Source organism: Hyperoodon ampullatus, assembly GCF_949752795.1.
Source record: "Hyperoodon ampullatus genome assembly, chromosome: 4".
Taxonomy (NCBI): domain Eukaryota; kingdom Metazoa; phylum Chordata; class Mammalia; order Artiodactyla; family Ziphiidae; genus Hyperoodon; species Hyperoodon ampullatus.
This window is the reverse complement of record NC_136917.1, coordinates 30,430,549-30,443,831: the sequence shown is the minus strand read 5'-3', so window position 1 is coordinate 30,443,831 and position 13,283 is coordinate 30,430,549. Positions and strand designations below refer to the sequence as shown.

Genomic DNA, 13,283 nt, shown 5'->3' with positions numbered 1-13,283 from the left:
TGGTTAGCCATTTTAAATATAACAGTGTACTTTTAACCTTTCATTTCTGTCTTCAGCAGATATTTACTCTGTTGTCCTATCATAATTATTAATACTGCCCTTTTCATTCCCCAGTATATTCCAGTTGAGAGGGACAATTATTTGGTCTCCCCTTTTATAGAACACACACATTATGTGCAAACTCTGGGGTAAAATCTGTGATCCAGAAATAAACTAAAGAGACTCACTGCCCCTGTTGAAGTTAATCTTACTGAGAGGAAAGGGTTATAAAGAGCATACAGAATTTATAACATGCTATACAGAAATAACTTCTGTGATAAACCGCAAGGTTTTACCCAGCCAACAGCCATAGAATTAGAACAACGTGGCCTACATAATTTTAAATTTGGTAGAACACACATTGAGGAAAGTAAACACGAATAGAGGAAACTGTTTTTTAACCCTTTTACTTAACCGAAGAAATTTAATATTATCATTCCAAAATGTAGTCCCCATCAGAATGAAGCACAAGATATGTTATATCCTTTTCTTGTTTCTGAGCCTTGAAATAGTATTTTAACATTACAGCCCATCTAGTTCAAAAGTTAAATTTGATCTGTATCTAGATTTTATGAGATTTCCAGTAGTAAGAAAGATTCACACAAAGTATTTTTTAATCCTCTTTTATGGATGTCTATTCTAGAGTTTGACTCATTTTTCTAGAGCAGTTTTAGCATTGTTTCATGACAGAATTACTGTTTGCATTTAATTGTATCAAAAGGAATAATTTCCCCCCTCATTGTGAAACTGCTCTCTCTTTTCTTTAAAAATAAAGCTATATATTTTGTTTTTGTTAGAGTGAAATTAAGCATTTAAGTGATTATGAAGATGTTGATTCCAGCAAAAGACTGGATTAAAACAGTAAGACAGTTCAAGAGCAAATATCCCAACAAAAGCACAGTGTGAACAATATTGAAAAACTCAGGACAGAGTTAAAGGAGAATTGGGGTGTGATTAAAAGGGGGAGAAGAGGGAATTTGATGAGGAATTGATATCACAATGAAAATATACACAAGCATGTTCCAAAAGGATGAAAGATGTCAACCCACACATGCAATTAACTCAACATTCTTTAAGCAAAGAAAATACATGGGAAACAATAATGAGCTACACTATGGTCTAAAAATCAGAGTGAATATCAAAGATTTTAGAAAATGCAAAGGCCAAATAAGCAAGAAAATGCTAATTGGGGATGTCTAAACATAAATAAGATAGAGATCAACAGAGCACCATTTTTAAAGTGTTCAAAAGTCATATCAAATCAGAATTCTATACCCAGCATCAATATTGCCCCAAATTAAGATTCGTTAAAAATGTAAAGTAAAGCATTTCATTGTTAGTAGTCTTGAATTAGACAAAATACTAGAATGAGTTATGAAGTCCAAAGGAAAATATCTCAGATCAAAAGCCAGGAATGCAGGAGGAAATGAAGAGAAAAGGAAAGAATAATTTAGAAATAAATATAAGCGAAATTTGTTTCATAAAGCAATTCTGGAGCTCTCTCATGGAGATTAAAATACATGTAAAATTAAGATGCATGACAACAGTAACAGAAAAGTCAGGAAAGCTGAAATGGAATTGAAAGTGTTCTAAGGTATTAGCATTTTGGAGAGGTGGTAAGAGCAATTAACTGTATTAGTCTATATTAATTAAAGGAGTCAGAATGTGATCACTAAAGTAACCTCACAAGTTCTGTATATGACTGCAACTAGCAAGTTTATAGAGAGAAAATGTAAAAATAAAATAATTAAATTATAGTGAAATAAAGACAGTAAAGAGACTGTTTATGTCAGAGGGTAGGGAAGGAGTAAGATGGTTGAAATAATCTCAAATTTACCAGTAATTAGGTGAAATTTAAATGTACAAAATATTGAGTTCTTTTCAATGATTCTGTGATATAGACTTTATAGACTTGTTAGTAAATATTTTGGACATCCTTTTATTGATAAACATTTATACAAAATCTGTAGTTTTTTCTATGAAAACATAAGTTGTGTGGAAATTTTAGCATATAGAAACGTCCATAACTATTTTTGTAGAAGGTATCCATACTGAGTGAAAAAGGAAACATTAAATTTTTGATAGAAAGTACAAATAGCACCCCCATTCACAAATGTATTAAATTTTTTCATATAGTATTTCATATTATTCAATAGTGTCTAATATTGTCAATAGCCCCAAATTCTTGTGTTTGTGTGGAAAGATTTGGGAATTTCTCTAATGCCTCTGATCTGAGATAGAGTGTGTCCTCTGGATTGGGTTGTCTCCTGATTGGGTTGTCCACTCTCTTCCCCTATAAAAGGGGGAATCAGAGGCAGAAGTCACTGCACTTTCCAGCAAGACACAGGCTGTCTGCATCTCAAGGGTGGGTCCAAGGACAGCTCTCAGAAGATGGGGGAACCTGAATGGACCAGTTTTCCAAGCCAGCCTCTTCTGGTGAGTGTGGAATCCATACTGATAGCAAGAGTGTACATTAGGATGCTTTTTTCTTCTGTAAAATCTAATTTAGATCTAAAAACAAGAAGGTATCTCATTGAAAGTTATTTCCCAGGTGTTAATGTTTCTTAAGAAATAGTCAAGATTGTGTATATTTTTGTATATGAAGATCTTTTTGGATAATAGATGAAATGTGTGTGTGTGTGTGTGTTTGTGTGTTTTAACCAAAATCACTAGGTAGTGGAAGTAGTATTTGGCTCTAGAATGTTTAAATCGTTCTCCTCTATGGACAATTATTTGCCCACAATGTGTTTGGTCTTTTTTTCTTTAAAAAAAATTCTGTTCTCTGCTTCAAATAGGGCTCTCCAGTTTCTTTGTCATCCATCATTGTAGTTAATTTCTTTTTTCTACTCTCCCTTCTTACTTCTATTCCTCCCTATCCCTCTCTTTCCCTCTCTGTCTTTGTGTTGGCCTTGCTGTTTATAATAGCACCTAATTATACCTAAAGCTATTACTAGACATTCCTTAGTCTATAACCCTTTTCTCTCATCAAGATTAAAATAATCTAGGGCAATGACTTTGTTAAGTTAAATTCCGAGTAGTGTGTTTTAGTACACAACTTGGCATATAACAGCTGCTCTATAAATAGGCAGATCAAGTCATTTTTCTATCAAACATTTCATTACATTTTGAGTAATGAAAGGAGTAGTATTCATTATAATGTCAGGACAACAGGAATAAAGTGAGTTTTATGTTTTCCCTTTAAAAAAATATCTTCAAACACAGAAATGTGAGATTTAAAAGGAAAGGTGCACTGATTAGGTTCACAGTTGAAACAGATTATTGTGAGGAGACTTATAATGGATCACAGAGAGAAAGGATTGAAACCTTAGTGACAATTGATTGCAGTCCACCACAAAACAGACTAACTCATTTTATAATTATAGTTGTGTGCATTTATTAGAAAAATTTGGAAAGTAGTTTTTGGAGCTTGCATAACTTCTCTTAAAAAAAGATATCTGAGCACCTTGGAAAGCCAAAGCACTAAATGACTATATCAGTGGAAGTATTAAAATTCTTATTATCCTCTCTTCATTGAGTACCCAACTTAGTGAGAAAAGCAATCTCAAATAAGTAGATAATATTCCACATAAAATTAAAATTAAAAAAATCTATGCAGAGAAAATGTAAGATTAATTTTGATATGGGAAAAGGAAAGGTCATTCTGTGGCATTTTGTAGGTCAAATTGAAAGGTGCTCAAGAATTATTCAAAAGTTGGGAACCTTCAGGTGGATTCAGGAGGGCAAATGGTTGGCTAATTGGTATAAGAATGTGGGGTGGTAGGGCGCCCAGAATGCCATTCAGGGGCAAATGCTGTATTAGTTCCAACAAGTGAGTTTGTGGAGACATTGAGATAAGGATGAACTGTTTGGGGAATTGGCTGGCTCAACTTGGGACCTGGTCACAGTGAGTTGAGTCATGGGTATTATCACTGATCTGGTGGGTAGGAAGATGGATATTTGGGTATTAGAGTTGAAGCCAGATCGGTGAATCTGTGATCATTTCTAGTTCATTAATGGTATTTGAAGGCAGGGGAATGGATGGCATTGCCTAGAAGAAGGTTTGGATGTAGAACAGATGTGAGAGCAGGACAGACTTCTAAGAAGCATCAATTGTTGTGTTGAGATAGCAGAGAGAGGAGTAGGAGGAGGGGAGGATGGGAGTCAGGGAGTAAAAATTGTTATTTACAGGGCTTCCCTGGTGGCGCAGTGGTTGAGAGTCCGCCAGCCGATGCAGGGGACACGGGTTCGTGCCCCGGTCCGGGAAGATCCCACACGCCGCGGAGCGGCTGGGCCCGTGAGCCATGGCCGCTGAGCCTGCGCGTCCGGAGCCTTTGCTCCGCAACGGGAGAGGCCACAACAGTGAGAGGCCCGCGTACCGCAAAAAAAAAAAAAAAAAAGTTTAATGTCTTGGTATTCAAAGAACCCTGTGATCTTTTTGTCCAGATAATGTTGGATTAGGGGGTACCAGCATGTGTGGAGTTGACAGTGACAGGGATGGTAAGAGGAAAACCTCCTCAAGGGAGGATGGTGGAGGGGAAAGTCTGGAATTGGTACTGGGTAATGACCTGGAGCTTTCTGTCTTTGACTCCTATCTGTTTGATGTCCCAGGCTTCAGTTCTCAGTGTGTGGTGCCGGTACTAGCAGCATCAGCATCAGTTGGAATCACCTAGAAACGCAATTTCTTGTCCTCACCCCAGACTTACTTGCATTGAGATCCAGAAATCTGGGTTCTAACAACCCTCTGAAAGGCTGTGATGCAGAGTAAATTGAGATTCATTTCTCTAGGGAGAGAGGAGTGGTTATCCAAACGAGCTGAGAACATTCTCCATGACCGGCAGTGGTTTCATCTCCCACTTTATTCAAATGTTACATTTCATTTTGTTTTCACAGGGGAAGCTCAAAAGAAATATGATGGCTGAGACATTGGAGAAGAAAAGACAAGACCATTTAGCCAAGGCCAAGCAGAGACGTCGTGACAGAACTGCACTTCCTATGAGGCTGACCAGCTGCATTTTCAAGAGTCAAGTCACAAAGATAACTTCTCATCCTGACAAGGCGGTCAGGCGCCGTCGATGCGAGGGGAACTTGGAGAAGCCCCAGCAAGTCTGTGCATTTAGGAGACTGCAGGGGCTCCAGGTCTACAGCCCTGAAGGAGAACCTTTCAGCACGTTGGACAGCGCAATTATTTTCGGAGTAATTGCCCTGCGTGATGCAGGTGAATCCCTGGGCCGTGCTGGTGCTGGGTCTCTGCACACCAGCCCTGAAGCCATCACTACCCAGTCTTCAGACGGGGCAGAGATGATCCCAGGATTGGGTCTCTTCCTCCCACAGACCCTCTGCAGGCAACGAGTAACATATGCAGATATTCGCCGACAGTCTCGGAAAGTGAAAAGAGCAAGGGAGAGACTGGGTATGGCCTTGAGGGCAGACAGGCTTGCCAGGGAGACAGAGAGAGCCAGGAGCCCTGAGAACTAGGTGAAAAATGGACAAGGGTGTCCTGAAGAAGCCGAGTGCTGCGGCCCCTGGGAAGTGGTTCACTGCAGGACAGCCCTCCGTTCTACTTGCCTCTTTAAGTGTCAACCATGTTTCTGGACTGAGATGCTTTGTTAGATTAACATTGTACTCTGTTAAACTCTTGGTAGACAAAAACGACAAGAGTAAACGTTTTTCTGAGTAAGAGATTGGGTTTCATGTGACAAGAAAAATGATTTTTCCTTATCTTTGTACACTTCAATCTCTGTCAGGATTTCTCTATTGAATTCTACAGAGGTAATGTAGTCTGGGGGGATTATTTAATGTTTTTTGTTATAATATTTTCTTACATTGCTTACACTTAGGCAAGAAATGATACCTACTCTAGAGATTATTTTTTAATATTAATGTTATAAAATTTTATTAAGCTTGCTTTTTCTCATTTTAACACCTTTTTTTTGTAATTGTGTCAAATCCTAAATCAGACATAAGACTTTTTTAAAACACCTTTATTGGAGTATAATTGCTTTACAATGGTGTGTTAGTTTCTGCTGTACAACAAAGTGAATCAGCCATACGCATACATATATCCCCATATCCCCTCCCTGTTGCATCTCCCTCCCACCCTCCCTATCCCACCCCTCTAGGTGGACACAAAGCACCGAGCTTATCTCCCTGCACTATGCAACTGCTTCCCACTAGCTATCTATTTTATGTTTGGTAGTGTATATATGTCCATGCCACTCTCTCACTTTGTCCCAGCTTACCCTTCCCACGCCCCGTGTCCTCAAGTCCATTCTCTAGTAGGTATACGTCTTTATTCCCATCCTGCCCCTAGGTTCTTCATGACCATTTTTTTTTTTTTTAGATTCCATATATATATGTGTTAGCATATGGTATTTGTTTTTCTCTTTCTGAGTTACTTCACTCTGTATGACAGACTCTAGGTCCATCCACCTCACTACAAGTAACTCAATTTCATTTCTTTTTATGGCTGAGTAATATTCCATTGTATATATGTGCCACATTTCTTTATCCATTCATCTGTCGATGGACACTTAGGTTGCTTCCATGTCCTGGCTATTGTAAATAGAGCTGCAATGAACATTGTGGCACATGACTCTTTTTGAATTATGGTTTTCTCAGGGTATATGCCCAGTAGTGGGATTGCTGCGTCGTATGGTAGTTCTATTTTTAGTTTTTTCAGGAACCTCCATACTGTTCTCCATAGTGGCTGTATCAATTTACATTCCCACCAACAGTGCAAAGGGTTCCCTTTTCTCCACACCCTCTCCAGCATTTATTGTTTGTAGATTTTTTGATGATGGCCATTCTGACCAGTGTGAAGTGATATCTCATTGCAGTTTTGATTTGCATTTCTCTAATGATTAATGATGTTGAGCATTCTTTCATGTGTTTGTTGGCAGTCTGTATATATTCTTTGGAGAAATGTCTATTTAGGTCTTCTGCCCATTTTTGGATTGGGTTGTTTAGTTTTTTGATATTATGCTGCATGAGCTGCTTGTAAGTTTTGGAGATTAATCCTTTGTCAGTCGCTTCATTTGCAAACATTTTTACATACTCTTTTTTTTTTTTTTTTTTTTTTTTTTTTTTTTTTTTTTTTTTTTTTTTTTTTTTTTTTTGGTGGTACGCGGGCCTCTCACCGCTGTGGCCTCTCCCATTGCAGAGCGCAGGCTCAGTGGCCACGGCTCACTGTCATGGGCCAAGCCGCTCCACGGCATGTGGGATCTTCCCGGACCGGGGCACGAACCCGTGTCCCCTGCACCGGCAGGCGGACTCTCAACCACTGCGCCACCAGGGAAGCCCTTACATACTCTTTTTAAATGTACTTTTTTTTTTTTTTTTTTTTTTTTTTTTTTTTTTTGCAGTATGCGGGCCTCTCACTGTTGTGGCCTCTCCCATTGCGGAGCACAGGCTCCAGACATGCAGGCTCAGCGGCCATGGCTCACGGGCCCAGCCGCTCCATGGCATGTGGGATCTTCCCGGACCGGGGCACGAACCCGTGTCCCCTGCATCGGCAGATGGACTCTCAACCACTGCGCCACCAGGGAAGCCCTAAATGTACTTTTTAAAGGTTCATTTTTTCCCCTAGAACTTGATTTTGAAAATATTATTGATGAGTTTGCTTCTAGTAAAACAAAGAAAGTAAAATTTTCAAAATTCTGGTTGAGTTATAAATAAAATATTTAAATTTAAAATAATATTTTACATTCTAATATCCTTACATTTCAACTTTTCAATTTTTTTTTCAACTACTTTAATGATCTGGGGTGGGAAGGCACATTGTCAGTGGTCAATAAATATTTCTTGACTGGATGGATTTGTATTTTGTGGGGGGGGACACCGTAAATTATTTGGATTGTAAGAGGACAATGTTATTGCACTTTATGGGATTTAAGAACTATGCAGGTTTTATCCTAAGTCTCTTTTCTCCCTTTAGTGGAGGCATATGAGACATGGGGGTGAAGAAATACACCAAGCTTGATGTTTATAGTAAGAAAAAATCCTATTGTGGAGATCACAACTTTACCCACTTACTTTAGAAATATAGGATTCCTGAAGGTGACTGTATTTTAGACCAACATGTAACACTGTTGCAGAAACAGATAAAGCCTTGCACAGATCTTCTTCAGAAAGAGCTTTAATTCAACCATTATAGATTTATAGGTCCTAATAACTAAGAGGAAATGGAGATCCAATCTTTCTCTTTGTCTATTTCAAGTTGTTGCAATCAAATGCAAAAGGTTGACAACCCATTGGCTACTATATCAGTTGGGGCAATTGCCAAAAGTAATGTTTCATAGCAAACCACTCATGAAACTAAGTGTCTGAAAAAAATGAGGCTTGATTGTTGCTGCTGAGTCTGTGGGTTGGTTGGGGCAGTGTGCTGATCTTGGCTGGGCTCACTCATATGACCACAGTCAGCTACAAGTTGGCTAGGTGGCTGATTATGGAAAACCTCAGCTGGTATAATAGGATGACTAAACTCTCTTCCATATGTTTCTCACATACGTCCAGCAGGTTATCCTGGGCATATTCTCATGGCAGAGGCAGGGATGCAAAATCAAGCAAGATTAATCACATAAAGGGCAAAAAGAATGGCACACTCACTTTTGAAACCTCTGAGTCACACTTGCTAATATTCCTTTGGCCAAAGCAAGTCTCAAAGCCAAGTCTGAGTCAGAGTGGGAAGGAGTTACAAAGTCGCAGGGAAGGGGTGTGGAGACATGGAGACCCATCTTGAGGCCACTGATGCAATCAATCTACCTATATTGGCTAAAGGTAAGAGCTGTGCAGTCTCATTTCAATATCCCTTAGAACTGTCACCTCTGTACTGAACACTCTGGATAAGCCAAGCATTGAAGACCTACCTATCATAAATGAACCCTTGTTTGTAAACATGTGTCAGCCCCCTCCCAAGTTGTGGCTGCCACAAATGACAAAAACCAAGCCTCTGACAACCAAGTTTAATGTTGCTATCAAATTGTCCAACACATGATTATTACTGAGCCAACTGAATCCTAAGTGGTAAGTTGATTCAAAGTAAATATTTAGTCTCTTCTCTGTGTCCCCAAGAATTCCTGAGGTCAAAGGAAGAGAAGGCGAGGGGCCAGGGGTCTGGAAGAGGAGCTCTATTATCAAGAGCTGAAAGCCAAGCTCAGCCACCTACACCTGTGTAATGCTGAGAAAGGTACTTAAGCTCTCTGGGTCTCAGGTTCCTCAGCTTCAAAATGGAGAGAATTCATTCATTCCCTCATTCATTCAACATATTTATGGAGAACCTACTAAATACAATTCTCTGTACGGATGGAGTTCAGAGTTTGTTGGAGACACCCCCAAAAAAGGGAAATTATAGTACAGGGCTAGAAAGCATGAAGTTGTAAAAAAAAATTAATAAACAGAAAGCTAAAGTAAATAGAGTTGGGAGGCAAGAAAAGGGAGTTCTCAAGTCCTGTGTTGATAGCAGAGCCCAAGAAGAAGAAAGACTTCTTTTCTTTCCTGGCAAGGACTCAGCCAATAAAAGCCTTGGACTCTTTGTTTACTATAGCCCTCTTAACTTCCTTTTCCTCTCTTTAAAAGAGTTCTCTTTCCCTTGCCGTACAAGAACTTGCTTGTGGCTCACCACATGTTGCATGTTGCAGACCCTGAATTGTAATTCTCCACTGATACCAAATAAACCCATTTTTGCTGGAGAAATATCTGACAGTCTATTTGTTTCAGCTCAACAAAGCCTTAGGAGACACACAGAGATAATATCTAATCCTACTTCAAGAGATTCAAAGAATAATATAATATAGTAAATCAACTATACTTCACTTTTTAAAAAAAGAGAGATTCAAAGAATGTTTCCTAGTGGAAGTGATGACTAAGCTGAGACTCAAAGAGAGGATAACAATGAATCAGATTTTGAGGAAAAATGTCATAGGAAGAGGGAATGGCAGGTGTAAATTCCCAAAATAAATGTTTCCTTTCTGGCTTTAAAGACAAGCTGAGCTATCAGTATGGCAAACAGAAGAATATTCTAGAACATTCATGAGTACAACACAAACCCCCTGGAGATCTCATTAAAATGCAGGCTCTCTGTGCTCTAGAGCCCATGAGCCACAACTACTGAGCCCACACGCCACAACTACTGAAGCCCACGTGCCCTAGAGCCCACGTGCTGCAACTACTGAGTCCATGTGCTGCAACTACTGAAGCCTGCGTGCCTAGAGCCCATGCTCCACAACAAGAGAAGCCACTGCAATGAGAAGCCTGTGCACCACAATGAAAAGTAGCCCCCACTCACCGCAACAAGAGAAAGGCCGTGCGCAGCAACAAAGACCCAACACAGCCAAAAAATGAATAAATAAAACAAAATAAAAAGTTAAAAAATACAGGCTCTGGTTCAGCAGATTTGGGGTGGCACCTGATGTCCTACTTTTCTAACAAGGTGAGGCTGATTTTTCTGGTCCATGGACCACACTTTGATTAGGGAGGTATTAGAGTGGCCACAGAGGGGAGATCTACATGTTGAATTTTCACTTCCTTCTTTTTTTCTCAATTGAAATATAGTTGACTTACAGTATTGTGTTACTTTCAGGTGTACAGCATCGTAATTTGATATTTTTATAGATTATACTCTAAAGTTATCATAAAATATTGACTATATTCACTCTGCTGAACCTTACATTTTTGTCACTTATTTATTTTACACCTAGAAGTTTGTACCTCTTAATTCCCTTTGACTGCTCCTACTTACCAACATAACTCTTTTAAGTGTTTCTGCCTATAAGTGTGTGTGCTTTATTTATCCCCTGAGGCTCTCCTTACAATTTTACTGTTCATTTCTATAAAAGCAGGAGGGTTCTTTGTTGAAAGGTAAGCTAGTCAGTCAGAGGACACATCATTTATTGAGGGCTACTCTCTGTGTGAAGCATGTGATAGATGCTGGAGAGGCACTCATGAAGCCACACATCAATGGACTTAGGACAAAACAAAATGGTAGCCAGAAGTTCTTGGTCCCGCCATTGCACTGCGATCTGTTATCTCCGCAAAACTCTGGAAAGTCAAAGAGTTGCAGAGCGCAAAAGATAAAATGGTAAGCTGGAACAGGAACTCTTGTTTCTCAGCAGGACATGAAGCCATGGGAAGACCATCCCACATATCCGTCCATGATCCGAATTTCCCAGAGAGTTCTGGTGCTGGCAGGATCCTGCATTTCCATATTAAGCCGAGAAGAGAAGATTTCTGAGGAGGCTCCTGCAGGCACCTGCTTTCCTGAAATGTTGTTTCATAGTGTATTTGAAAGCAAGAAAGGACTTCAACCCTGTGAGAGAAATTAGAATCAGAAACAGTGGCAGTATTAGTGCAAGTGTGAGTCCAGGGATCAGATCTATGTGGGCATGGGTCTTATAAATACAGACAGAGATACATATGGCAATAAAAACTAGAAGGATAAACATTTAAATGTTAACAGTGATTACACCTAGGGTGGCAGGCACTGTTGGCAGACTCAAAAGCTATTCTCAACCTCTTCACTATTGATATTCCCATTCTAGAAGCTAGAAAGCAGAATACTTGTTTTTTCAAATTCCTTTGTAACTATGAGTGGTCATGTGATGCAGTTCTGGCCAATTAGATGAAAGGGAAATCTGCTAAGGGGCTTCTGGAAAAGCTTTTGTTTCCTGTTAAAGGGAGAAGGTTGAAAGGAGAGTTTACCACTCTGCCCCATCCCTCTCCTTCCTGCCTTGAACATGGTCACAATGTCTGGAGTTATGGCAACCATCTTGCAACCATGAAAATAATTGATGAAAAGCCAACATGTTGTCAGTGGAATGGAAATCTAGGGAGAGCTTAGATCCTTAACAACACCACTAAGCAACAGAACCAATACCAGCAACACCTAACTCTGGACTTCTATTCTTGCAAGAAAAAGAATTTCATATTTATTTAAGCCACTGGATCTTAGTTACTTGTGCTTGGAATACATCAGTGAAAAAAAATAAGACCTTCTAGAGGGGGATGGAAGACCATAAAAATTAAATGAGATGAATAAGGAAATTATAGTGTTAGAAAGTGGAAAGCATGGAAAAGAAAATCAAGACAAGGTGCGTGGAGGAAGCATGAACACCAGGGTAGGGGAATAGGAGGCTGTGCAAAATACAGTTGTCAGAGGAAATTTCATTGATAAGAAATGACTGGAACAAAGATTTGAAGGACATGAGGGAAGTGAGGGAGTTGTCCATGCAGGTATCAGGACAAAAACATTCAAGACATTCAAGAGCATTCAGTTCAAGGTTCCTAAGGAGGAAACGAGCCTGGCATGTTTGAAGAATCTTGAACAGGCCAGTGAGGGTGGAGCAGTGTGAAGTGAGAGGTCAATTAATAGAAGACAAGGTCAAAAAGGAAAAGAGAGTCAGATCAGACAAGGCCTTGTGGGCCACCAGGAGGACTTTGACTTTTACTCTAAGGTGGGAGCCATGGAGTGCTGTAGGCAGAGAAATAATGTGACCTGACTCAGGGATTCATGAATGCCCTCTGAGTTTGGCTTTACTCTGAGTAAGGTGGGAGCCATGGAGTGTTGTAGGCAGAGAAGGAATGTGACCTGACTCAGGGGTTCACGAGTGCCCTCTGGCTGCTGTAGGGAGAATAGACCAAAGGTAGGGCAGGGAAAAGGCAAGAGAGGCAGCAGGAAGGACACTTTTGAGGCTATTTCCATCATCCTGGCTGGAGACTTGGACTTGGACCACAGTGGAAGGAATTAAGGGAAAGAGAAGCGATCAGACTCTGGATCCATTTTGAGAAAGAGTCATCAGGATTTGCTGATGAATCAGAGATGGAAGAGAGTGAGAAGAAAAGCAGAGTCAAGGTTAACTTCACACCTTCACTCCCGAGCAATAGAAAAATAGAAGACCCTATGTGGAAATGAGAGGTAGAGGAATCAGAAGCTCATTTGGAACATGTTACATCTGCAACATCTATTAGACATCTAAGTGGGGGCATTTGGTAGGTGGCAGGTTATATGAGTCTAGAATTCAGGAGAGGGGGCTAAACTTCACATTATTTATAATTTGGGGGTCATTGCTAATAGATGGTGTTTGTAGCCATGAGACTGGATGAGATCTATTGTGTAGGAGAAAATGTGTGCTTCGAACAAAAATGATGCATTGTTAGAGGATACCCCTTTGGGTATTATCTGATCTATGGTGGAGTTATTTTACAATTCTGTAAATTTTAAATAACTGACAGTGATGGAAAATAATTTCATA

General features: G+C 39.8%; 2 protein-coding genes across 2 annotated transcripts in view; one reads left to right on the top strand and one right to left on the bottom strand.

Moving 5' to 3' along the window:
* Positions 1-2,430: 2,430 nt before the first annotated feature.
* On the top strand, positions 2,431-5,514 carry LOC307051132 (methyl-CpG-binding domain protein 3-like 2B; the record flags this gene model as incomplete). Its single annotated transcript, XM_079701478.1, has 2 exons — positions 2,431-2,475; positions 4,930-5,514. 2 exons carry the CDS (start codon positions 2,431-2,433, stop codon positions 5,512-5,514), a joined length of 630 nt encoding a protein of 209 aa, XP_079557604.1.
* Positions 5,515-10,998: 5,484 nt separating this feature from the next.
* ADGRE1 (adhesion G protein-coupled receptor E1) overlaps positions 10,999-13,283 on the bottom strand; it is a gene marked incomplete at both ends in the record, with an annotated part of 48,290 nt that continues 46,005 nt past the window's right edge. Inside the window, one exon of the mRNA XM_079701477.1 lies at positions 10,999-11,073. Coding sequence (XP_079557603.1) covers positions 10,999-11,073 — 75 coding nt within the window. The remainder of the gene's footprint in view (positions 11,074-13,283) is intronic.